At 34.6% G+C, this 26150-nt stretch overlaps 2 protein-coding genes across 3 annotated transcripts; one reads left to right on the forward strand and one right to left on the reverse strand.

Annotated features, from left to right (window-relative positions):
* Positions 641 to 16324, reverse strand: LOC105165877 (protein transport protein Sec24-like At4g32640). 2 transcript variants are annotated; one of them, XM_011085037.2, is made up of 26 exons: positions 16110 to 16324; positions 15927 to 15993; positions 14877 to 15810; positions 12619 to 12828; positions 12338 to 12412; positions 12060 to 12158; positions 11649 to 11760; positions 11081 to 11208; positions 8631 to 8750; positions 8183 to 8263; positions 7833 to 7910; positions 7501 to 7593; positions 6999 to 7053; positions 6707 to 6783; positions 5699 to 5770; positions 5493 to 5576; positions 5255 to 5374; positions 5072 to 5140; positions 3979 to 4056; positions 3675 to 3813; positions 3214 to 3378; positions 2244 to 2389; positions 1985 to 2164; positions 1477 to 1565; positions 1333 to 1364; positions 641 to 1180 (listed from the first exon to the last, which is right to left on the reverse strand). In XM_011085037.2, the coding sequence occupies exons 3-26, from the start codon at positions 15705 to 15707 to the stop codon at positions 1074 to 1076; spliced, it is 3240 nt and encodes a 1079-aa protein (XP_011083339.1). In that variant the 5' UTR covers positions 15708 to 15810; positions 15927 to 15993; positions 16110 to 16324; the 3' UTR covers positions 641 to 1073. The 2 variants fall into 2 exon arrangements, with proteins under 2 accessions (XP_011083339.1, XP_011083342.1); XM_011085040.2 differs by having other exon boundaries at positions 15927 to 15997.
* On the forward strand, positions 19064 to 21594 carry LOC105165890 (mitochondrial phosphate carrier protein 3, mitochondrial). Its single transcript, XM_011085047.2, has 6 exons — positions 19064 to 19511; positions 19919 to 20280; positions 20397 to 20440; positions 20525 to 20739; positions 21025 to 21149; positions 21262 to 21594. The coding sequence occupies exons 1-6, from the start codon at positions 19209 to 19211 to the stop codon at positions 21302 to 21304; spliced, it is 1092 nt and encodes a 363-aa protein (XP_011083349.1). The 5' UTR covers positions 19064 to 19208; the 3' UTR covers positions 21305 to 21594.

The raw sequence follows: 26150 nt of genomic DNA on the forward strand, positions 1-26150 counted from the left end.
TGTGCAAAATTTTAATGTTATTTTTTATGGGAACACATTCAATGTATATATTTCATTTTTATTTTTTCTTATGTTTGTTTAATCTAATGAAAGAGAAGCAAATAAAATGATTAAATGACCATTAATTCATTATTGTTCAAAATGACTTGATACTAAATATGCTAGTAAAAAAAATATTATATAGAACTAGTTAATTAAAGATATATTCATTTGTGAAAGAGATAATATCTAATTGCATTCTCGATTCATATTTTATCAACTAATCTTGAGCCTTAATAAGTAATTAGTAAAGTACTTAATAAAACATAAAATTCCCCTCTTATTTTATTAATAGCTAGTAATTGATGCACACACTTTTTTAAAATTTCATTATATTCATTTAATTATATTAAATGGAATAAAGATAAAAGAAAAAACTAATCAAAATTGATAAAATGAAATAGTTTCAAGCATGCATGAATAAAAATCATATTAATAGTGAATAAACTTGAAAGAGATGGTACAAAAATAAATAGTTGAGAGTAGTTTATTTGCTCGTCTACATACAAATTTGAATATATGCATTACATATGTGTGCATTGTATGTGTATTTGTATAAATTGGGAAGCGTATATTATGAATTAATGAAGGAAAAAACAAATAGAAGAAGTGATTGGAAGTTGTCTGATTTCACTGTAAACAAAGTGAAAGTGTGGGTTACAACAAATGTGACCTCAAGGAACAAATAGTCAAATCTAAATTTTACTACAACATATGGACCCATCCAGAGCCAAAACTTGCTTTTACATCTCAACTTTTACATTGCAAAATTTTATGTATGTAGCAAGAGATGATAAATAAGGACATTGAACATCTGAAACTAAAGCAACCCTTTTAAGTGTTTTATTTCTATCTTTTACCTCTATATAACAGAACCATAAAAACAATCAATTCTCTTCCTCACAAAATTATAACACCCCCACCCCCACTCCAATCCCACCTCAAAACCACAAAAACCCTTTGACAGCTTCAGCTGGTGGGGTCTTGTTCTAGGGTAATCAAAACTGTTGGCTATAGAACTTTTATGTCTAGCATCAAGCCATTTTACTCTGAATCTGCCGATGGATGTGGACTAGGTACTCGACGTAAGAGAGCCCACTTTGGGTCTTGTCTTCAACCATGTGAGAGAAAAACGTCATCCCTGTGAAGAAAGAAAATTATTCTTGAAAGAGAAAAGTGCACGAAAAAGACTAATGGCAATCTGAAGCAGGAAGAACATGGGCTAGATGGGGTGAAGCTGGAAGCGAAAAAGTTCAGCAATTCCTGATGGAAAATATTTTCTCATACACTAACCTGATGGATCTCCCTTTTTGCAGAATTTCAAGCTGCAGAATAAGAGAAATGGAAAGTGAGAAAGTGTTTGAGAATAATTAAGCATGTTAAAGAATAAAATGTCATATTTACAGCCACAAGCTAATAATGAAGATATATTCGTACCGTAGGTAAGAACATCTCTGGCGCCTTATTTCATTCACGATGGTGTTCAGCTTCTTTGACAATGAATTGTCATATTGCTGCAGAATAAACTGATAAAAGGAAAATGCCATAAGTGCCAATTTCTGTGCAAATTGAACAAATTGATTCATATGTATGCTAGAAATGACACCAACGTTTTGAAAATTATTCCTTTCACCATTGAAATAACCAGTGGTAGGGAGCAACAAAATATAAAAGCAACCAACAAGAGAAAACAGAAAATAGCTACCGTGGTTTTAAGAAATGGAACACCAACAAGATGTCTTCCACACAAGTTAATGCATGGAAGTAGATATATATGATATCATTTTGACCACCAGTGTTGAAGGTGGAAACTCCACAGCTAGACAACTTGGTTATAGGAATCCAAATATGTGCAACCCCAGATTACAAATGGGATAAACAAGAGTTTATATGCCATTTACATTCAAAATAAGAACACCTAATCATCAGGCTTGTGAAAGAATACCTGACTAGAAATTTCTTCAACGGATGAAATGCCGAACAACTGTTGCAATATACTTGACTGAACGGAATTACCAACACAAATCAAACAATCTTCTCCATTCTCAAGAAGATATATCCCTTCATCTGTAATGTGCTCACTGGAAAGTGGAATAGGACTAGGAATCGTTGAATCCTCCAACTCCTGACATTCAATATTTGGGAATGAGAGAATGGGCACAAGTTAAAACCAATGATAACACCACATATCAAAAACTCCCTACCTTCTCATCAAGGTCATGAATTGCTATCATCCTAGGGTACACCAACGGGATTATTAACGGAGTAGGTAAAGGGGAAACATGATTGATCCAAAAGGACCTATCATCAATTCTTCCGTCAGAGCGCAATCCAGTGCTTTTCATTAAAGCTTAAAGAAAGCAGCAAGCAACTGTTAGAAACTAAAAATGATGCATATCATGAGAAAAGAAAAGGAGAAGCGCTACAGCAGTATACAAGTCGCAACAAATTTAAGCACATCAACCAGAAAAGAGCAATGCTCGTTCACCATCTGTATTAAGACAGTTGTTGGGAACTAGTCTATAGAATCTTCTTTATTTCTTTTTGTGAAATCAAAATACAAATATTATAGCAAATGCACAAAGAGCCACTATCACTACTTAAAGTGGCATTTACTTTTATCTCCATTATTTTCACGTGTTCTCCACAAGCAAGAATTTCATCATTCTTTTGCATATTCTCATTGTGACATTTAAAGGATATTACTCACTTTATCCGAATTTATCACTTCTATTTACTTGATTAATGTCCCAAAACAAGAATCTATTGTCTAAAACAGAAATTTATTTCCAAAAGGACGCTCTAATTTAAAGATAGTGATTTGACATTACCAATCGTCCAGGCTATTTATAAGGACAATGATGAAAAGTTAGAACTTTCATTATCTTACTGTCATATAAAACTTCATGGGTGGTCAAACTGGAACTTAATTTCGGGATGGCCGCATATTATTGAAGCTTAAACTAATTACATTCTATGAATTATTATATCATATAGAAGCAATTAGTTCTGCAATCAAAATCTTGTGTAATCGCATACATAATCCGTAAGCAAAATCAAGTCAAACCAGGAGTATGGTTGGTTCCAACCATATGAAGTACCTACTCCAGTAATAATAAGAATCCTAGGGAGGACAAAACTAACATATGTAGTTATATGAATTTTAGAATGTACCAAGTGTATATAGAGGCAACAATTTAAGTGCCTCAGGCAGAATAAGTTGTCCAGAAGACGACACTGTAGCACAGAACTTGCGGTACGAGTATAAAATGTTGACACAAATACTTGTAGCTTGATCCCTGACTTGTGCAAGAGGAGCTGAAGGAATTTCACTAGCCACTGCATGATGAGAAAAATCAGAGCAGCAGAGTAAGTAGACTAAGCTAAAGAAGGCCAAAGATTAATGCTAAATGATGTCTGTGTGCCAAACTTTCAAAATAGATCAGTATATTACAGTATTCAAATGGACTGAGAGTCTGAGACCAAGAAAAATGGAGAAGATGGGAAGGAGAAAGGAAGAATAACAGAGACAAAGTTCACTAGTATCCAGATGTAAACAAGCACAATAGACACACTCTACCTGCAAATGACAAATTCAATATAGCATGTCAAAGAAAACCATAGTGGCAAAGTACCTTGCTTCGTGATACAAGCAAATTGGGTGTCTAGGTCAGCAGACCGGAACAGATTGCTCAGCATGTTGGTGCAAGGCAGAGACAAAGTTGAAACCCGGATTCTTCTTTGTCCATAGACAGTGGTGTAAAGAAGGGCACACTAAAGAACAAACATACAAAATCACAGGTGATTAGATGACCAACGACAAATAAAGAGAGAAGAAAAACATTAGAGAAATCTTGCTTGCATGCACAACTTTCACAAATCAGGCATAGATAAAAATTTCAAATCGGAAGCCATTGTAGCAGAGACTTGACGCTATACCTGAAAAGCACATTCAGTTCCTTCCTGCAATTTATCATCGTGCTTCAAGGAAACCATTATCGTTTTGTCACAATCAATCTGGGAAAATTGAAGATGAGTTGAGTGAGTACGGAGGCTGTCCCAGAAAATGGAAAGACAAATGTTTCGCAGCAACACAAATTCTTCTCCAAAGCTAAAGAAATCTTACTAAAGAAAGCAACAGAAGAGTTGAGAAGAATGAATACACATAACACCATGTGCAAGAACCAGGCCACATCAAAAAATATAAGAATGCAGAAAAACAAGTTCACAGAAGATCATGTAATTTGCAACTATAATTCATCCAGAGATTATAAAACCATATTCGTTTAATTGTACAGGGAGCAAAAAACAATGATACAATTATTTAATCTCCTTATTTCTGGAATAATAAATTACGTTCTAGGCATAATCGACAGCTAGAAGGTAGCAAAACGGAAATCATACATGTCTGGATTCAACTTACTGAAACAATTACAAAATAGTAATCCACATAATGCAACTATTAGCACGACATTCACAGGATCAGACCCAAAAAATCATGCCTGATCCAAACAGTTGCAGAAACCACTCCTTGCTTAAACGGAGACCTAAATATTGCAATCTTTCATTATGTTTCATACACATATGCATAAATGACCAAACTGATAAAAAGTTCAGTTTTCAGCGCATGCTGTCCACTGATTTAAAAAATATAATCCAAAGATGATTGGCTTCAGCCGTAAGATATGGAGCTGCAAATATCCTTAAGGAAATAAGTTATGCTTCCAATTTCAGGACAATTTATTTTGTGTTTAAATAAATTAAATAATACAAAGACTTTTGCCACACAACAGAATGGATCTCTATTAATGTTGCCGTACCAGTAAGATTGGAAATGCCATTGCTGACCAGAAAGGAAACAGGAAATGATGATTAATTTATTAACAAATGAAAAGGCAAAACTGTGATTAACTTCACAATTAAAAAACAAGGACTGTCAATATAATTTGTTCGCTGACTGGTTGGACAGATAACTGAGACATCAGTTAATATATTTTCTGTTGTTTGTGTGCGTAACGAGAGAGAGACATACTGCAGGTAGATCAACGTCAGTTGGTATGCGCCTACAGAAATTCCCCGAATATTCCTGGACTTGAATACCCTATTCAGAAGAACACATACATAATACCCTACTGTTATCTCCACAGGTCAAACAAGCAGTTCTCCAAACACATTTTGTGATCTTTGCACAAAATAACCCAGTTAAGAAGCTAACCTGGCTGCATCTAACACGCATGACTGCTTCAAAGCCTTGGGGCCTTATAACATTCCACCGAAGATCATTATAAAGTTTAGCAGGATCGGATAGGGCGGAGAAAGGATAATAATAGTACACCTGGAGAGTTAAACCACTGAAATTCAGAACTTAAAAATAACATCTGAAAGATGTCCCATATAACATTGCAAATCAGACATCCAAGCAACGGATGGTCATTTGTTAATTTCTTAATTACCTGGCCTCCTGTAATTCTTGGAATGACAGAGAGCGAAGCTATGTCTACATATGTTTGTGTTGTAATAAACAAGTCAACGCAGACCTGTGAAGCGATAAGAAATAATAAATGCTAAGAACAGACAATAAAATGATCTCAAATCTGAAAAGAAAACAATGGTAAAATTTTACAGTGACAGATTTTCAGACTAAACATTTTAATGTTACCTGGTACTCTGCAAATTCAATGGCCATAGTTTTTAGAGCTTTGTCAGCTGGTTGGAGTAATTTATGCGCCTCCTGCAATACAAACATTTATGCAATTAATAGATCATCTTATATTTCATGGTACTGAACTAAGACTCCCTAATTTCCATCACTGATGCATTTACAAACCCAAATCAACTTACACATGGGTGAACAAATACAAGTCCTTAAGAAAACCTAAATGGAAAGTGGAATGGTTTAAAACATCATACAGAGTGCTAAAAGCAAGTGCATGATTACTAGTTTGATTGATGAACTGAAAATGGAAAACTTTTACACCTACTTCGCAGACTACCTACCTCTTAGTAAATGTTCATAATTGATGATCAAATCCAATCTATTTACAAGATTCAGTCAGGACAAATTTCATGTAATGAAAATTTATTGAAATTTGGCTACCTAATTGTCGTTATAGGTCATCTAAAGTACAATCATCTTCTTACGCCAAAAAACTGATTCATAAGCCTAGATGAAAAGTTGGAATCTTACTGCATACTGCTGATGTTCCCCTTGTAAAAATTAAGTAAACCCAAACTCAAATTGTGATGATCAGAGGACAATTTGAATTAGTTCTTTGTATGCTATATTTATTGTTTGTATAGAGGAAACACATAATTAATATACAGGGGAGCACCCATAAAATGATGCTCAAGTTGCTAGTAACTGAAGAGAGGGGGTTTAGATTGCACACTGTTTTAACACTCAGACTCGTAAGTTAGAAAGTAAAATATCTTCTGACATGAGAGAGGAAAAGGTATAAGGGGCTAAAAACCACAATCAAAGAGATTACCAAGATATCACAGTATCACCCTAATCACACAGCTTTAAATTCACTTTTTCATCCTTTCTGAGGAAAAAGAAAGTTGTGCATTCTTAATCCAAGAGACTATCCATCCAAAAATATACTACATTAGTAAAGAAGAAGCATTACCAGGTGATATCAAAAACTCGTAAGTGCAGTGTTCATACCTTTTCTCCTGCTGATATGTTGCTTCTGCCTTCTGCTTCTCTTGCAGAAAGGGAACCAAGGCCCGCTGACGGCAATACTGCAATAAAATAGATTATCAAGACAAGAGTACTACAGTAAAATTCTATACTCCAGAATAGGTTAATCCAAATAGTTCATACGAAAAACAACCAGTAAAATATGATGAATGCAGGAAAATTAGAATATTGTATGTCGAGGTTTAAGGACTGAAGTTTGCTTGCTCGTGTATGTATTGTATGTATACAACTATATAACTTTCATTTGTCAGTTTACCAGATTGGAAGACCAAAAGTTTGCCACCAGTGCTTTTCATTGCCAGGAAAGCAGCCTAAAGTAAGAAAGAGAGAACATGGAGTGAGCCTATATACTGAGACATGCAAGATTAGCGAATGTAATGAAATCATGTGGAAAATCTCCTATCAAGTGAAAAATGAGTCCTGTTTGATTTATGGATATGTAACATCGCCAAGCCACTTCTAAAAGCAAGTTTTATATGTCATACAATTCTTCCCTCATGGGGATCCGTGAGATGTGCTATGCCAGAAGTCCATTAAGATACTGCTTCTCTCACCACAACTTGTCCCCGTAATTCAAAACACTACATTGTCCTGGAAGACATCATATTCTGCCCTCATTGTAAAAGTCAGTATAACCTTTTAACTATGTTGCACTTAAAACTTCTGCTTCCTGAATGACTACTATGCAACAGTTAAACGACTTGGAAACTATATATTAATGAGGTATAAATAGAATTAAGCATATCACATGCTCATACCTTTACTGCAGCACCAAAAGCTGAATCAGCAATTCTGTTACTCTGAAACATTGTGGGAATACTTTCAAGCAATAACTCTAAATGTTGGCGGCACTGCAGTTAACAAAATTGTCTATGATCATTTGAAAATATTTAACATATGAGAGAGCCCTAATAGCCTGGCACTGATAGTTTTACCTCCACAGCCCCATCACCCAAAAAAGTTAATTATACTGAAAATAAAAACATGGTCAAGAGGAACAGAAGAGTTTAAGATAAGGAAATTTACAGAAACCTCAAAGTCAACATGTTGCATACACGAACTTATTGCTGAAAGGAGAATATTAACCAACCTCAGCAAGTGGAACGACAACATCACTTTCTAGAGGAGTGTAGACATCTTGTACATCAGGGACTACAAGCATCAATGGCTGAAACGAAGCAGAACAAGAACATTAGAGTCTGACAACCACTGCAGCAAGCAGTGATACACCATCGACAGAAGCTATTTCGTTTGCTTGAAGTGATCATGCAAGCAACATGAGCCTCAAGGCTTCTGTATCAGAAGCAGTAGAGACCAATGCAAACACGAAAGAAACAGGTAAATAATAATTATAGAATATTATCAGAAATAGAGCATATAGTAGGTCCAAGGTCAAGACATGAGTTAATCTGTGACAGAAAAGCTGATACCCTCCCCAACCTGCTGTAGAGCTCGTTTTAGGTTGTAAAAGTGGATGGTGGAGTCAAATGTAGCAATGCCCACCATTGTTCGAGGACCCTCCTGCAACAAAAATCATCAACCGTAAACCTTTCTCTTTCTCCGATCAGTCAGTAAACAAAGAATGCTAAACCGGTCCTTTTCATTGAGTGAATCATCATCACACTTGCCAGAAACTCATCTTGAGAATATTATCAAATACACCAGCGAAACGACAATTATCTATTGTTCTATATCCAAAACTACTTCAATGCAAGATCCATATGCAAAATTAAACACAATACAAATTCCAAGCTAAATATTTGTCTAATTTTATGTACACTATACCCAAGATGGCTTTAAGGAAGAACTTAGTACAGGATTAAATCCATCAAACATCATTAACCTGATGGAAAGAGCTCAAATGAAATGTTATTTGTCATGAACTCACAGGCAGATCGGCTATAACTTGGTTGATTGCACTGCAAGCTGCTGCAGTTGCACCGGTTTGTATGGCGTTCATAGACACATCAATAAGGAAGAAAAATACAGCAGGCATTGGATCTCTGACCTGAAATATGACATGTAATGCACATGACAGACAGTGTAAGAATGAAAAGTACTATCTTCCGTTCATAATAAAAAAGTGGCCATGTGTTCCCACATCCGACACGGCAACACCACAGCCATGCAGACAGGAATTTTAAAATAAATTTTAAGTATTGTAAGCATGTAATGGAGAAATCTGCCAGATTCAAGGTTGAAGAAGACTATAGCTGCATGCCAACAAAAGTATACCACGTTGACTTGTCTATGCATATCCTTTCAAAGCTGAATTCAACTCAGACAAATAATATAATCCATATAGTAGACCAAATATTTTAACTTATGTATCTGATCCAAAATCAATCCATTACTAGATATTTTATCTCATGAAACTTGATATATTCCCTCATACCCCAGAATTACCCATGGCTCATTGAAGCATAACATTTAATAGAAACTATTGCATCTCTGATCACAAGGCAAGGATCAATTGTTAAATATTAATAATACGGAAAATAATACATTGAGACTGAAAATTGAGGGCAAAGTCAACATTTTGAAATATATGTGGGATCATTCAAATTGTATAAAAGTTTGAGACCTCCCTCTCAGGTAAGGATGATGGAACTAAAAAAGGATTCCACTGTAATAGCTCCGAATAAATGAAATATGTCATTAAGATACAAAGACTGCTAAACTATTTAACAGAAACTTGTTAATCAAACTTATAGACTTCCTTATCATAATGCATGTACCTTACTCTAGTTAATAAGCCTGCTGCAAGAACATTATACTAAAGTAAGTTAAGAGAACAAAATAGAAATTTCAAATGAAAAGAAGTATTCAAAGGGCTGAAATAGAGCATTTAAATTTAAAAGTGAGTCAATGAGAAGATAAAAGAATTTCAAAATGCACGAGACAACCTTTACAGTTCTTGTCCAAGTAAGATTCTCCTTCAAGTACTTATAATGATCCCGGAAACAGCATTTTCATTTATCTAAACTCCCAGCAACCCCACCCAAAGAGGAAAGAATTTGGTACATTTTAGAACCCACAAACCAACATAAAATGACAGCTGTATAGTCTGACTACAAATATGCTTTATTACTACAGTCCAATATAGCAATATTTGCGTTGTGTAAGCAAGGCCTGAGATCATCCAGCTGTTGATCATCTTATAAGAAGCTTAGGGTGAATGACTAGCTACCTAAGTCAAAAGATCATGTAAATCCTCACACCAGCTAGTACCTTCATAGGAAACTATGATGGAAGTATGAAGAGTCATTCAGTTTGAACGCTACATGACAAAGACCGGTAACAGAACAAGGAACACTAAGGATGTAGAATATAATGTGAGTGATCACACAAATTGAGGTTTCAGTAGAATGGTTGATATAAAATTCAAAAAAAATATGGCAAGCATGAAAAATAGGAACAGCTGGACCAAGGATTACTAATTTCATTCTTGACAAGATGTCGAGCAGAGCTGTGACTCATGGTGACATAGCAACTACAGCACAGATCAAGAGGTTGATCCATAAGGTACGAAGAGTTTAGGATGAATTTTTCAGAGCTTGTAAGGTCCTTAATGGAGGTCAAAGGAATCTTGTGAAAAAATCTGTACTTGAGATTCTTTCAGAGAAAGGTTTTGGTTCAAAAGGTCAGGCCCTACAATTAGGAGAACCTTTTGGTATAGGTGTTAAAAAAGTCAAGTCATGAAACATAAATATCTTATTATAATTGATCATGGAAGAGCTTCGGATTCTTTTACCTACCAATGGTGCAAATTTTATACTAAAAAGACAATCTACCAAAAGACTTTTAACATGATGCTATGCCACACAGACATTTATTCTCCAAATATTGAACTACTTGAGGTGGTTACCATAATAGTCACAGTTTCCTCTTCAGCCAAATGAACTTAAAAAAAACATATCCCAACTACTCCATACCAACTACATGGATCCTAATTTTTCAATTCTGATATGGGCCACAAGAAAGATGCTCTTTCTGCTCTAGTGTATGCTCTATTACTCCCTTTCTATCACAAAATTTTAAGCACCTAGATCCTTTCTGGGATGTCCCAAAATAAGAATCATTTCCAGAAGTGTAACTATTTTCCAAAACTATCCTCCCAATTGAAGTAATAATGAAACACCACTAGATCCAAACCATTAGCAATAAGGACACAATGAAAAGATTAACAAAATTTTCACTCGTTCAACTCTCACATTAAACTCCAACCCAATTCCAGGTCTTATTGGAGTCTTTATTACCAGAAGCAGTATAAAATACCAACCCTAATCTCCTAGCAAGAATGAATCCCATCCCTATTAAATCACACATAGCACTAACCATGTATTCCTTAGTAGCAACAAATTCAACTGTTCCTCTGCATAGCTCAGGCCTTTCATCAGCATCTCTGCGCCGACCATCTGGACCTAAGTTGCAGTGGTAATCACGAGGGGTCTCATCCGTAAATCCTGCAAAAGGAATTGTAACAAGTGTGTGACAACTTCAGATTATAAAGGACAAACAGTTGAAAATCAAGAAATACATGCAAGAAATATACAACAAAAATTCCAATATCCACTATAGCGAAAAACTGAAAATCGAGCATTTAAGGATCATAATTTAGGACTTCTGAAGCTTGATACAGCAATGATCATTCTCAGTTCAATATTTCCTCCTGTGTTTTCCTTTTTATTGGTTAAAGCCCCTTGTGCTGAGGTGGGGGGTTTGGCGTGGACCCCTACCCGTTTATTATTTGAAAAAATTCGAAGAATCCTACGCTCCTAACTATATGAAAACAAATGAGGGCACCCCGTGGATATTGAAATCAATGAAGTATGCGTTTATAACTCAACAGCGAAATGATGACCCACTAATATTACAAAAACACATTAAAAGAAGTTGTTCTTACCACACAAGTTACAAATGAAACGTCTTCCTTGATCAATAAACTTCATGAAAGGATTGATGTAACCTTTGCAACGAGAGCATCGAACAGGACCACTTTCCCCAAAATCAACAACCTACCAAGTACAACAATACAAGTCACTAAAGCAGCTCAAACAATTACGAAATTATCCTAACAAAGGTCTTGTGCCAATGAAATAAAACAATAGCAAGTTTGCATGGACAATATCATAGTCAAGCATGAAGTCACATATCAAATAAGCTTGCGGCATTTGCAGTTGAATTTATACATAAAAAGAACAGATAACTGTTGCAAGAATTCTACTGCTGATTCATATTCATGGAATTCAAATTCTTCATATAAGGACAAGTAACACAAAACGCTTTGCGTAAGAAAGAGAATCTTTCACATTACATGGATGGGCTCCTCAGATGGATGAGGAAGAGCTAAAGGCTGGACCAATAAAGCCAACTGCATTGCAGATGTCGACAGAAGGTCTACTGTACATGGAATCTAATAACACAAACAAAAGCCTCTGTTGTTATTTGCAATTAGAACCTCATTTACAAAGCAAACCCATACTGTCTTTATATCAGAATTAAAAAAAAAGAAAGAAAGAAACTAATAAGAAAAAGGACAATAGTACCCAAAAAAAAGGCTTTCAGGAAAAATGATGCAATCAGATACTTAACCTGATTTATAGTACACCTCATGTAGCGCGGACTGCAATTTCCATTGTCCTTCACTATATAATCACTTGTTGCAGGCTTGCAAAGAAAAGACAAAAATAAGAGAAAAATTCATTCAATCTAAACATTTGATATCATAACTATATATTTTGCCTAGTTAACAGTTTAAGCAAGGAATATCAACTTGCACCATGATACTTGTGCAAGTACACCAGAACACACAATATTTCAGTACATAAAAGCTTCATTGTAAATTAAATTAAACAAATAAGGATATTGCTCACCGGAGGAGGGTTTGCCTGATTGCCCTGACGCGTCTCATGCAAAATTACAGCGGAGCTTGGAGTAAGGCGCGGAATCTGGTTGGGATCAATTTTTGATTGACCTGTTTGATTTAATGCCATAGATTGATTTGGAAGTGGTGGTCCGCCTGGTGGCATTCCAAACATCCGCGGCTGCTGCTGCATAGGACCAGGAATTGGAGGGGGCGCCACCTACACATCAACATTAGATGCAGAGTGTAAAATAAAGTAAAGTAATATTGTAGTATAATCCACAAACCTATATGATTTCTATAGAGTTGCACCATTGCTAAGCACCCAAAGAAACTAGAGGAAACATGAATGAAAATTCATCCAAACCATCCTGCTTAATGCCTGTTTGGTGCGAAATTATCTACTTCATATAAGATATACTCCTAATGATGAACAAAGGCATCCAGATTGGATCCAGGATACCTATGTGAGTCTAAAAGAAAATTTAGTTTTTCCAGAAGTCCAAATAATCTAATTAGACATTAATAACTTACTCAAGAACACATTATCATCTTTTTGCAATCAATGTAGACAAGTCTGTTGCCATTTTCTCCAGAAATTTTATTCACCGATATTTTGGATGAAAGTAGGATAACAAAAGACTTTACTCCAATCATGAAAAGTACACCTCAATAATCAACAGTATATTAAGCACATACATTGAGCACAGGTTTAAATACTAAGCATATTTCTTGAAAGATGTTTAAGAATAAAAATCATAGCGGAAGCCCCAACAGAAAAGAAAGTCTTCGTAAGAATATATGAAAGAAGGTAACATAGGCTCTAAGAGCCAAAAAGCATTATATTTTGCAGTTTTCCTGGAAGGATATGATCGAAAATAGTGTAGTTCAAATTAACTTCAACTAGTGACAGGAATGAGATGTTATTCACTTGAAATAATTTGACTCAAACACGAAATTAAATTTGGTGCACTCATCTACTCATCCAGTTCCAAGGCAGAAAGATGCCAAACAAAGTATCAAGCAAACTAGACTTGCATTACCTCCTACTTGTAAGATCAATGGTCTACTAACTAATGATTCACTTCTTAAAGGACAAATACAAATGCTCAAAATAAAAATCCAGGAAGCAGCCGAATAGTGACAGATACAACGACCAAGTTGAAGGTCATAAGTGATTGCCTAGAAGACCTAGTTCCGCCCCTGCAAACCTCTGTTTAAGTTTCGCATCCAGAACTTGTCACTTAATAATCAAAATAAGTCAGAGAGCATCAGAGCTGTCGTTTCCAACTGGAATCATATTACACATTTCTATAGCAACTGCACCAAGCATAAAGTAAATGAAATATAATTGAAACTTCTATAAGTGCTAAAAGGAGCAGTGGAAATCCAATTGTGGGATATGACATTGACGTCTTGTCAAGATGGCAGCACAAATACCAGACCCATTCCATAAACCCTCCATAAAATTACTCTCCCACACACAGATTTCCACTTGCAAATCCTCCATCATTAAGACAAAACATTTTAATTGAAGATTATCAGAAGAAGGACTATCCACAAAACAAGGTCTTTTCTAATGCATCCATCAACTTACATATGATCTAAGCTTGTATGTGCATACTGTCCAATGCTCATCGACAACTAGATGGATAATCTCTAACGCAAATAGGACACTGATCCAAGCTCCTTGGAAGAACAAAAGCCAGATCTATGTCAACTCAAGTTTCAAACTGTTGTTTTCCAGATTAAAGGAGATGAGCCTAGCTTTGCAGTTAAGATGACCATTCAATCTTTTAATCCAAAATAAAGCTGAGTGTTTGCTACTATGACTACCCTATTGTTAGGTGGTCCACCAGCCTGCTTTGGTGCATGCATATTTACATCAAGGTTTATATGGCGTAAATAGCTTAACTTTAGCCCGTATAAGTTGAGACTGAGATACTTGGCTTGGAAATCGCAATCCAACGCAGATAAATGGTCAACCTAAGTTACCTTTAATCTCAGATTAATATATTGACAAGGATATTAGCAAGAAACTGGGTTTCATTCACATCAGAGGCACATTAATTTCAATAGGGAGCTTCATGCAAGTTCCAATGGCACACATTTAATCATCCATGATTCTCTCTAAAAAAACTTCTACATGACATGAGCAATTGAGCATTGAGGCTTTTGTTGCTACAAATAATTTAATGGTGCACAAACAAGAAATCCTCCAAAACAGAAGTAGTGTCATAAGAAGATGAGTAAATCTGATAAATTAACCTGCTGTGCTTGCGGTGGCCACGTCTGCATCCCATAAGGAGAACTGGATGATTGAAGTGTGCCTCGAACTGGTGCTGAAAATGGAGATGAACCAGGAGGAGGAGGCATGTTCTGAGCAGGTGCTGAAAATGGTGGCGCTGGTTGCCCCATGGCAGATGATGCACCAGTAGGTGGACTAGCAAACCCAGGGCGCACTTGTGGCGGCTGAGAAGATGGCCGAGACGATAAAACATGTGATTGCTGAGGAGGTCTAACCGATGGCCTTGGCATACTACCCATGGAAGGCGGGAACCGTGGCCCACTTTGTGCCATCCCTGGGGCAAATGCAGGCGGTCCATTACTAACTGGGCCAGATGCACTCATATGGGTTGGAGAGGGAGGACCTGATGTGCGAGGGGAAGAGGATACAGATCCTGGCCGAGGGCCTGGACCAGAAAAAGATGGAGCAGCAGGTCCACCAATTTGTGATGGTAACACCCCAGGTGGTGGAGGTCTTGATGCAAAGGAAGGAGGCTGAGATACAGATGGTGGGCCAGTAGGTCTAGTAGACACCATATTTGTAGGCAATGTAGTTTGGGCATGAGCATTATGAGGAACAGGACCCCTCGGAAACACACCAGGTGGGGGTGGGCCTGGTCGACTACCAGTAAAAGGTGGGGGCTGCTGGCCAAATGGTGTAGTATTAGGAGGTCTAGGGGCACTACCACCAAGATTGCCTGATTGCTGCTGATTAGGCTGATTAATTTGTAGATTTTGCATATTAGTAGCAAGCGAATTTGGATTATAATTTGGGGGGAAATTCCCCGGCCTAGGTCCCCCTGGAGTTGCCATCAGTTCACCTAATCAAAATTCTGTACTGATCAACAAGCCCGGATCCTTAACAAAATCAGACTTCCTAAATCCGTCAACCCAATTCTTCCAATTCAATCCAAATCTACATATAAAAAAACCCAAAAAAGGAAAAAGATAAATCAAGACGCAATCTTTTGGCCAAATTAAACGAATACAGAACTCGGAAAACGTAAACAGAATCGTTCCAATATTTGGAACCTGTGATGGAGGCCGAAATTCCGGTCCGTTACAGAAAGAACCGACCGCTTTCCGACCAGACTTCGATCTGACTAACCAAAAAAACAAAGAGACAACAGCAATAGCAGAAATTTGGATCCAAAAATACAACAGAAATAACACAAACAAATTCACACGTAAACAACAGAGAGGAATTGAACTTACCTCAATCTTGGTCTACAAATTTGTATACCCTTTGGGCAAAAGGGTTTAGAATTAATTACTGATATTTATGGATCGAAGCAGAGATTGAGAGAGAGAAAGAGAGAAGAAACAGGGAAGGGTGGTGAAATTTTTGAAGGATGGAAGGAAAATCACATAGGGGTGTGAAACTGTAATTTATTGGAAATGTAAATCGTTGCTGTAAGCAATTTTCCTTTTATGAATTTGGTTTAAGACAGAAAAAAATATCAGATTGATGATATAGCAAATAGGAATAGAGTGATGATGTGTTGGCACGTGACTTCTACATGGTACGCACGTGACTTGGAACAAAATCTAGTAAAATGGTTTAAAATAATTTAAAATTCATTACATTACTACAAAATACAATTTAGGACATGTTTATTTGCAAGGAAATGGGTTGAGAGAGTAACATTCACATTCATGCTATTTACTTAAATGGCTTCACTTTGGTAAACTAAAAATTTATGCGGCGATCAGATTAGGGTGGCCGCGGGTCGGGTTTTTTCGGTCGGTACCCAATTCTGTCAGGCAGTATATTTGATTATTTGACACAAAATCAATAAAATTAATAGGGTATCTGAAATTGAATACTGATTTTTCTTATTAATTTAAATGTGAAGAAAAATAAAAACATCAAATATATATTTAAAAGTTTTTTTTTATTTTATACTTATAAATTGTACGCATGGCATTATTTTATTTCTAAAATATTATTAAAAAATTTAATATAATATATGATATCAATTTATTATAGTTAATAAATAGTATAACATCACCATTAATTCAAATTACTAAATAGAATAATTCAATTCGTAGTATCAATAACTTGATAAGTAGATCAACCAAGTTATATACCATTCTCTTTTTCGTTTTATTATTTTATTAGTAACAATAAATAATTATATTTTCTATTTTATTTTTTATTTTTTTATAATTATATGTCGGATACCCGATTAATCTGATCAGGTATTTATCTCTACCCGATCTATGCAAAATTGGGTTCTAATAACTCGAAAACATGATAAAAGAAAATAAAGCAGCTTCGAAAAATCGATCTTACATCGGCCAGTTTGAAGTCGATGCTGATTATCGTCCTATTTAATGTAACCTGTCACTCTTCCTTTTAAGTCATCTTACCAGCTCTTTCTCAATCTCATGAGTCCAAACCGGGGCAAGCGGTCCATGAGAATCTCTTCCTTGCGTAGGCTCAGTACATCTTACTGACTGGAGCGTTACGACAATACCATAAAATTTATCCGACCCACTCCATTCGAACCTAATTTGATTGGAGCAGGACCTGAACAATCCTATCTGAACGCCCATCCCTAATTGAGATCGTCATTGTTGTCTTCGCGTTGGGGAAAAAGGTCTCTTTTAGCCACTGCCCCAACGTTGAATCAGTTGTTGAACGTTACTTTACGTTGCAAAATTGGGTTCTAATAACTCGAAAACATGATAAAAGAAAATAAAGCAGCTTCGAAAAATCGATCTTACATCGGCCAGTTTGAAGTCGATGCTGATTATCGTCCTATTTAATGTAACCTGTCACTCTTCCTTTTAAGTCATCTTACCAGCTCTTTCTCAATCTCATGAGTCCAAACCGGGGCAAGCGGTCCATGAGAATCTCTTCCTTGCGTAGGCTCAGTACATCTTACTGACTGGAGCGTTACGACAATACCATAAAATTTATCCGACCCACTCCACTCGAACCTAATTTGATTGGAGCAGGACCTGAACAATCCTATCTGAACGCCCATCCCTAATTGAGATCGTCATTGTTGTCTTCGCGTTGGGGAAAAAGGTCTCTTTTAGCCACTGCCCCAACGTTGAATCAGTTGTTGAACGTTACTTTACGTTGTCGACGTAGTCGACTGCTACTATGGTGGCACTACTCTTTTCTCATTATTGTTTTTAGGCTGGCGGGTGGACTTGGTCACTTAGAATCTTGGATACTGGATAGCTTTATGTGACTCAGCAAAAATTTATACTTGAATTTGGCGGTTCGTTTTTTCAAATACTTGTGATTTATTTACTTGGTAATTTAATTATTGAGATGGGAAATTATTGTTCTTAGTTATTAACTTGGAACGGTGTTAAACATTTTTATCTTTATTTTCATTATTTTGATTTATTATTTTCCAGTAATTATTAAATATTAATACAAATATGACTGTATATGGTAGGTGCAAAGTAGAGAAGAGATTAAGTGAGAAAAGGAAAAACACTAATGTTGTCTTGTTTTTATCACATGTAAATGGCAAAAATGTAAAGATGAGATTGTTTTTCTCACATATTTATATCACATCCCTACTTTAATCATTTTCTCAAATATCTCATACATATTCCATTCTTACAAGTAAACGCCCCTTAAACAAGGAGTGTAATGATTTGAGATTATTCATAATATATTATTGGTTGTGGTGAGTTGTTTCTATATGTATATAATGAATAAATTTTTTATATATTAAAAATAATATTATAAAATATATAAATTAATACATTACATAAAAAAAAAAGAAAGAAAAAAAACTAAATTATCAATTCATATAAAATTTTGAAAAGTTAAATAAGATAATTGTTTTATCGATTGAATGATACTTTTTACTTCACAAAAAATTAGTATATCGGTGCCATTAACCGTTATTTGTGAGTTTGAAAGTCATTTTTTTTATATATAATATAAAATAGATATGGAAATAAGTCAGAAAGAAAAGGTCAAATGGAATTGTTTAAAAAAAAAGGAAACACTTATAAATTATATATCAAAATATGAGAAAATTGGTTAAAGTGTTGCATCATGAATGAGGTTTTGGAGCATGGGGAAATCATGTGATTGGGGATTCCGTGGCCAAAACGAAAAGGCTAATTGGAATTCAACTTAGACCAAACACAAACAGCCTCCAAACAAGAAGGAAGAATTTTCCCTCAAGAAAGAACTATTTTCAAAATTCTATTAATAGAATCCCGACGTTCCAAAAGGGCGCGCAGGGCGCAACGATTCTTCTCCTATCAGACACGGTTCCCATCCTTCGCCATTTTCTCCTCCCCTTCTCTTCATCCTTCTCAATATCTGCAAGAATGGCTTTAACTGAAAACCCATCACGGCAGTCTTTGATCCCGAGTTTCCTCTACGCCTCCAAGAAGACGATGAGTTCGGAGCCGAATAATATGCCGGATTTGAAGATTACTCCATTTGCCTCGCTGGATTCACCGGCGACGGTCGGGATTCAGCGGAATTTTGTGATTCCAGCGCCGAAAGAGAGCAATATAGAGATGTTCTCGCCGGCGTATTACGCGGCGTGCACCATCGGAGGAATGTTGAGCTGTGGTCCTACTCACATGGCCGTCACGCCACTTGATATTGTCAAGTGTAACATGCAGGTTTGCAACTCTATTTTGTTGGTTGTTCTATCTTTTATTCATTTGATTTTTCACTTTATGAGTTTCTTTTTTTGGTAATTTTTTTTTCTGATTTTTATTAGCTATTCATTGCTAATACGTTTGGTTGATATATCTGGATCAAATTTGATTGATCGACTTTAATTATATACAAGTATTACTGTACGTGCTACGTGATCGATGGCTCTCAATAGAATATACGACTATCAAACCTGATTCGAGTTAGAATTTATGCTCTTTGACCGGTATTTTTACTGCAACAAGAGTGTATTATCTTGCTTTATCAAGTACTATACCGATGAATTCTGCAAAAACATACACAGAATGCTGATCAACCCTTAGCTATTGCAATTCCTTCGGATTTCAACTAATGCATCTGTCCTTTTCAGATTGATCCCACAAAGTACAAGAACATTAGCTCTGGCTTTGGAATTCTGCTCAAGGAGCAGGGAATCAAGGGTCTGTTCAAGGGGTGGGCGCCAACACTGCTTGGGTACAGTGCTCAGGGAGCGTGCAAGTACGGATTATACGAGTATTTCAAGAAGTATTATACCGACATTGCTGGTCCTGAGTATGCTGCAAAATACAAAACCTTAATCTACCTTGCAGGATCTGCGTCCGCTGAAGTGGTTGCTGATGTTGCCCTTTGTCCTTTTGAGGCCGTTAAGGTCCGTGTCCAGACGCAACCTGGTTTTGCAAGAGGTTTGGCCGATGGACTTCCTAAGATTGTCAAGGCTGAAGGAGCTAAAGGGTACACATATATGTAACCCGTTGTGCTTTTTTCATTCTCCATCGTCTCTGTAGCTTCTTCAAAAAGTATGATCAGAAGAACGGTTTGTGATTGTTTGTTTGTTTTCGTGTCTGCAGGCTTTACAAAGGGTTAGTTCCGCTTTGGGGACGACAGATTCCTTGTGAGCATCTGATTTTTATGTTTTCTGATTTTGTCATGGGAAAATTATTTAAATTACTGATGCTCATGTTGGGTTTGATTGCAGATACGATGATGAAGTTCGCCACTTTTGAGAACATCGTTGAAGGTTTATACAAATACGCCATTCCAACTCCAAAAGGAGAGTGCAGCAAAACATTGCAGCTCGGTGTTAGTTTCACCGGTGGCTACATAGCTGGAGTGTTATGCGCCATTGTTTCGCACCCTGCTGACAACCTCGTCTCTTTCCTCAACAACGCCAAGGGTGCAACCGTTGCCGATGTGAGTATGATATAATCACTTCTAACACAAACTTTATTACCAGGGGTAAATTCGTATTTTTACTTTGTCTTAGTGTCACTCTAGTATAAATAATTAATAGGTAATAAAAGGAACCTTGTATATAAGATCAAGACTGCATAAAATCTTTGCGACTTCCATTTGTTTCCGTTCTTTACATTTTGCACACATTCACAATCTGTCTCTTTGCAGCTTCCTAGTGTACATCCGTCTCGAGATTTCTTTTTAAGTGTTATCCATTCATGACTCATTATCTACGTTTATCAGGCGGTGAATAAGCTAGGGTTATGGGGGCTATGTACTCGGGGGCTCCCTCTCCGTATTATCATGATCGGTACTCTCACGGGAGCACAATGGGGCATCTACGACTCATGCAAAGTCTTCTTTGGGCTGTAAGTTTCTCTTATTCTTCTTCTGATACGTGCTGTAAATGTAAAAACGTTGTTGAAAATCTGTACTTAAATTCAAGGAACTATTTATTCAAGACGTGTATTGTTCTTGCAGGCCTACTACTGGTGGTGGGAATCCTGCTCCTGCACAGAAGTGAACTAGTATGAAATAGTAAATGTATTATTGTCTTCAGGATGCAATTTACACAAAGAATTTGTAGCCATTTGGTTCTCATTCAATTGTGTGTTGAAATTAATCTTAGATGATTTCTTCTTTTTTCTTATGTAGTAATGGTTGAGTGAAATTTGATCAAAATAAGTTATATAGAAATAAGAGTATCAAACTTGTTACGTCATTGCGATTGATTTGATTGGATTAAAGTTGATTTTATTCTAAGCTATAAGCGGTAGAGTTATGCTCTGCCCCCTGCCTCCCACTGTTTTCAAACCCACAATCCATTATCACTTCCCTTCCATCTCGATTCCATAATCCATATGTATGCGCTTCAGATCATCATGAAGAACACACAGATATACATCCTGTACATCTGCATCTAGTAGATGATTCGGTGAGTTGGACTGATTGGCAGACTGTGCAGTAAGATGGTGGACTTAGCTATTTTGGGCCAAGTTCAATAAAAGGTCCAGGTTGATAAATTGAGGGGCAGTTTCGGGACGACATCACGATTCTTGAAGCCCAATATAACTATAAAAGACAGGCCCGTGGCGCCAGTTTTTTCTTTTGTGTCCAGATTGCTTTTCTTTTGGGTCAATTTTACATATATGACAGAGTGCAATTACATGTTGTGTAAGTTCATGCAAGCAAAGCATAAAAAGTGATAGGGTCCATTTTCTCTGCTTCCGGGATTCTATTAGAATGGATCCTCGACGGATCTCCGATTTTTAGGGAGGCTATTAGTCGCCAATTAGAGAAGATCCCAATTCTTTCTCCATGAGTGCCACGTGTTAGTTATAACAGCCTAGGATGCATGTCTATCTACTTCTATTCTCTTTCAGTGTTGGTAACATCTCTATGATTCATGTGGCTTCTCAGTGAGCCATCACGTGTCCTGGCCATGCTTCGGTCTTCAGCTACCCCGTCTCCAATGGTCTTCTTGGGCCTATCTCTAATTGCCAAATTCTGGGGCATTATTATCATTATTATATAAATGATAATTGATATATTAACTAATCGTTATAATTGTTAATGATTAATATTCATTATATATTATAGTGTATGTAATCAATTTATTACAAGAAATTACAGCATACATCGCTAAAATAATGGAATAACACTGAACAACCTTTAAACTTTTCGGATTAATCACATGATAAGATGGTTTAAAATCCGTAAGATGTTCCAAAATATTCGCTAAATCTTTTAAAAAACAAATTTATAAGACTAAAAAAATAAGATGTTAAGAGCTTATAAGGTCCTATAAGAAAAAAAAGTAAAGAATTTCCGACTTATTTTCAGAATCATAACAAAGTAGTTTAATTTTTTCCAACTTAATAATAAGTTTGTGATTAGTAACATATTATAAGTTACATGATCTTATTTTATTCAAATATTACAATGGCTTCTTTCTAAAATAATCTTATAAGATATATAAACTTTAGAATTATTTTTTGGGTTAAATACACTTTGCACTCTTGAACTATGCTATAAAGTGCATTTACATCCTTAAACTATAAAAGGTAACAAAATAGCCCCTCATAATATGGACTAATTTTTTTATGATGATAAAGACCTTATTATTCACATCCCTAAAATATGTCTGTTAGAATCATTCTTCTAAATATAATTTGAATTATTATAAAAATTTTATTTAAAATAAACACTACCCAAAATTTATAATTTTTATTATAAAATATAGAATCTTTATAAACTCTATAAATTTACAATTCTTATATTTTTTACATAACTGGTAAAAGATTTACATAATTTTTACTTGTGTTGTTATATATATTAAACTTTTTTCTAAAAATAAATTGTCAATACAATTTTAAAATATTACATCAAACATATACATATTGTACAATATGCAAATTTGTAATATGATTAATACATAATATTCTATAATCTTTTGAATAATGATATGATATACTTTATTATGTGGACATGTAATTGAATAAAAAATTTATAAGTTATACTTTTTTCTTTAATATTACATGCATTATGTATTTAGACATATTTATATGTACTTTTAATATAAATTAGTTACTTTATAAAATATATTTGCATATATTAAGCTTATAAATATTGTTTTGTATTACATAATTTATAAAAGATTATAAATTTTAATGTTATTTTAAAATAAAGTGTGAGTGAAATTTTAAATCACTATAACTAGTTTTGGTGGAGATTTTTCAATAAAACATATTCTAAAGAGAAACAAAAAGTATAGGGGTATGCAAAAAGGGCATTCTTACCCTATCAATGCTAAACTATTTTGTTAGTGGTGTTTTTGTTACTTTTCATACTTTAGGGTGTAAATACGATCAAATACATAACTCAAGGTTGCAAAATGTATTTAACCCTTATTTTTTAAATAAACTTAACCAAACATCCTCTTAAGTCAAAGAAGTAGTCTAAATGCGGAAAAACTCTCGGCTGAGATCCAATATATAAATTTGAGGTTATGAGTTCCAGTCTTATTAGATAAGTGGGTATTTGTCTTATTTAATACGAGTTTATTGTGATATCAGTTGATTTGATCGAATTATTGTATGTATTAGTTTATTAATATTAATGTAATTATGTAATCATCGTTTCCATAAAAATAAAATAAAAAATTAAACAAATGCATCTGTTTTATTTTAATTTTCTGTAGAAGAGCAACCCAATTTTCTTTTGGGATCTCAATATATATATATATATATATATATATTATTATGCTTAACCTTCATCCAACTCAAATTGAGGGGAACAAAAAACAAAGAAAAATAAGTATATACCATTTATTACCAGTTGTACAATGATGTCCAAGTTGAATGCTCCTCATGTTAAACGCGAGATACATACATTAATCAGTTTGAGAATTAGGTGTGCGTATGAGTTACACTAAAGTCGTACTTATGCCTACCAATCTAAGAATGAATATATGTCTGATCAATTGTTTGTCCAGTTACGACTTTGATGTTTCAGTGCACTGCAGTTAAGGCTCCATCCATGTTTTGTCCCAATCAAATTCCTTCCACTTTTGACTAACTTTTTTCACCCTTTGAATAGCAGCTGGAAATTAGCTTATTTATTACCTACCTAAGGGATGGGATTGTAATATTTTCATGTGAAAAATATTTCAGAGGGAGCTGCAAAAATACATAAATAAATAAATAAAAGTGGACAATAGTCGGAAATGTGATGAAAATTGGGGAAAAAAAATAAAAGTCAAAAAGTATTTTGTAAAATTTAATTGTCATTTTTTAATTCATTAATTAAGCGTCGTTCGATTATCCTAATATGAAAAATAGAAAAAACTAAAGTAGGAGTATTTGAAAAAAAAAAAAAACTCAATACTTACAATTTTTATTGATAAATTATAGAAATCGATACGTCACTACCTACAAATTTTGATTTAAATTAATTTTATTTAAATAGTTCAAGAATAGAACTTTTAAATTAAAAACACTCTTTTCATCAATAATAAAATCATAATAACTCATTTTAAAAGATTGCAAACAAACCCTAGAAGTAATAGAAAGTCATTCATCTTCAAAATGAAATGAATTAATTTGTGATACCTAGTACAAACACTAATTTGCACTTGTTCATCCATTAATTAATTAAGTATATATTTTTATTTTTTTGGAGACATAAAAGACAACATAGTACATGGTCCTATTCCAATTCCCACACTTTGATGAATGAACAAGAATTTCAAAGTCTCCACCAAATAATTATTTCAAGAAAATTTAACTTCACATGTTTAAATTCTTTGCCGGCAGTTAGCACACAGATCACATTGATTTTCCGTACTATTATAAGGTAAAATAATAATTTATGGGATGGAATTGTAAATTTATTTACTATTTTTTGTTGGATGTGAGCAATTTTGACACAACATTATATAACTTTAACTGAGTTGGTGGGGGTTGACACTCGAACAAAATTTTGTCGGGGTCAAATTATAATTTTATATTATTTTGCAAAAACTGAACCGAACTAATCGGTTCGATTTGGTTATAACTGAATATTTTTTTGATTTGATTCAATTAATAACTGAATTACTGAATTCATAAGAAAAAAAAAAATCTTCCAGTTATTTATTTAATATTTTTTTATTGTATATTTTAAATTTAAAATAAGAAGAAACTAAATTATATTATTATGATATAATATATATTTTATAAATTATAAATATATTTTTGTAAAATTATAATATATTATATAAATATATTTTTTAGTTTCGGTTATCCTGTCGGTATTGGTTAATTGACCTAATCAAGTTTGTACCGAGTCTACCGACCGATTATACAAAAAAAAATTTTGAAAAAAAAAATCAAAAACCAAATGGAGTTTTTGGTTCGATTTTCGATACGAACCAAAAATTCGATTTGGCCGATTTTCGATCGGTTAATCGAATTTTAACACCCCTAATAATTTATCGATAAATCAAATTTTTTGAGATTAAATTACAAATAACTCTTTTTTTAAATTTTTTAAATAATATATGATTTATTATAACGTTTACAAAATAATCTTATGAAAAATTACACGACACAAATAATTTTATGATGTCTTAAATTTTTTGAATTCGTCCACTTGAAGTTAGATTGATTGATACATAATAATCCAATTGAATAACGAAGAAAAATAAATATTTTTTTGGTCCAAATTGTGTACATAGATTCATGGGTATTGATGGGTGAAAACTCAATCCAAACTCAATCTGTATTTTTTCAATGGGTTCGAGTTTGAATCTGAATCTGAGTTTGAAGCTAATAATATATATTAGGTTTGGATCTGAATTTAAGAGTAAATCTATGGATTTGAACCCTAGT

This window comes from Sesamum indicum, linkage group LG1 (genome assembly GCF_000512975.1).
Source record: "Sesamum indicum cultivar Zhongzhi No. 13 linkage group LG1, S_indicum_v1.0, whole genome shotgun sequence".
NCBI classification, from domain to species: domain Eukaryota; kingdom Viridiplantae; phylum Streptophyta; class Magnoliopsida; order Lamiales; family Pedaliaceae; genus Sesamum; species Sesamum indicum.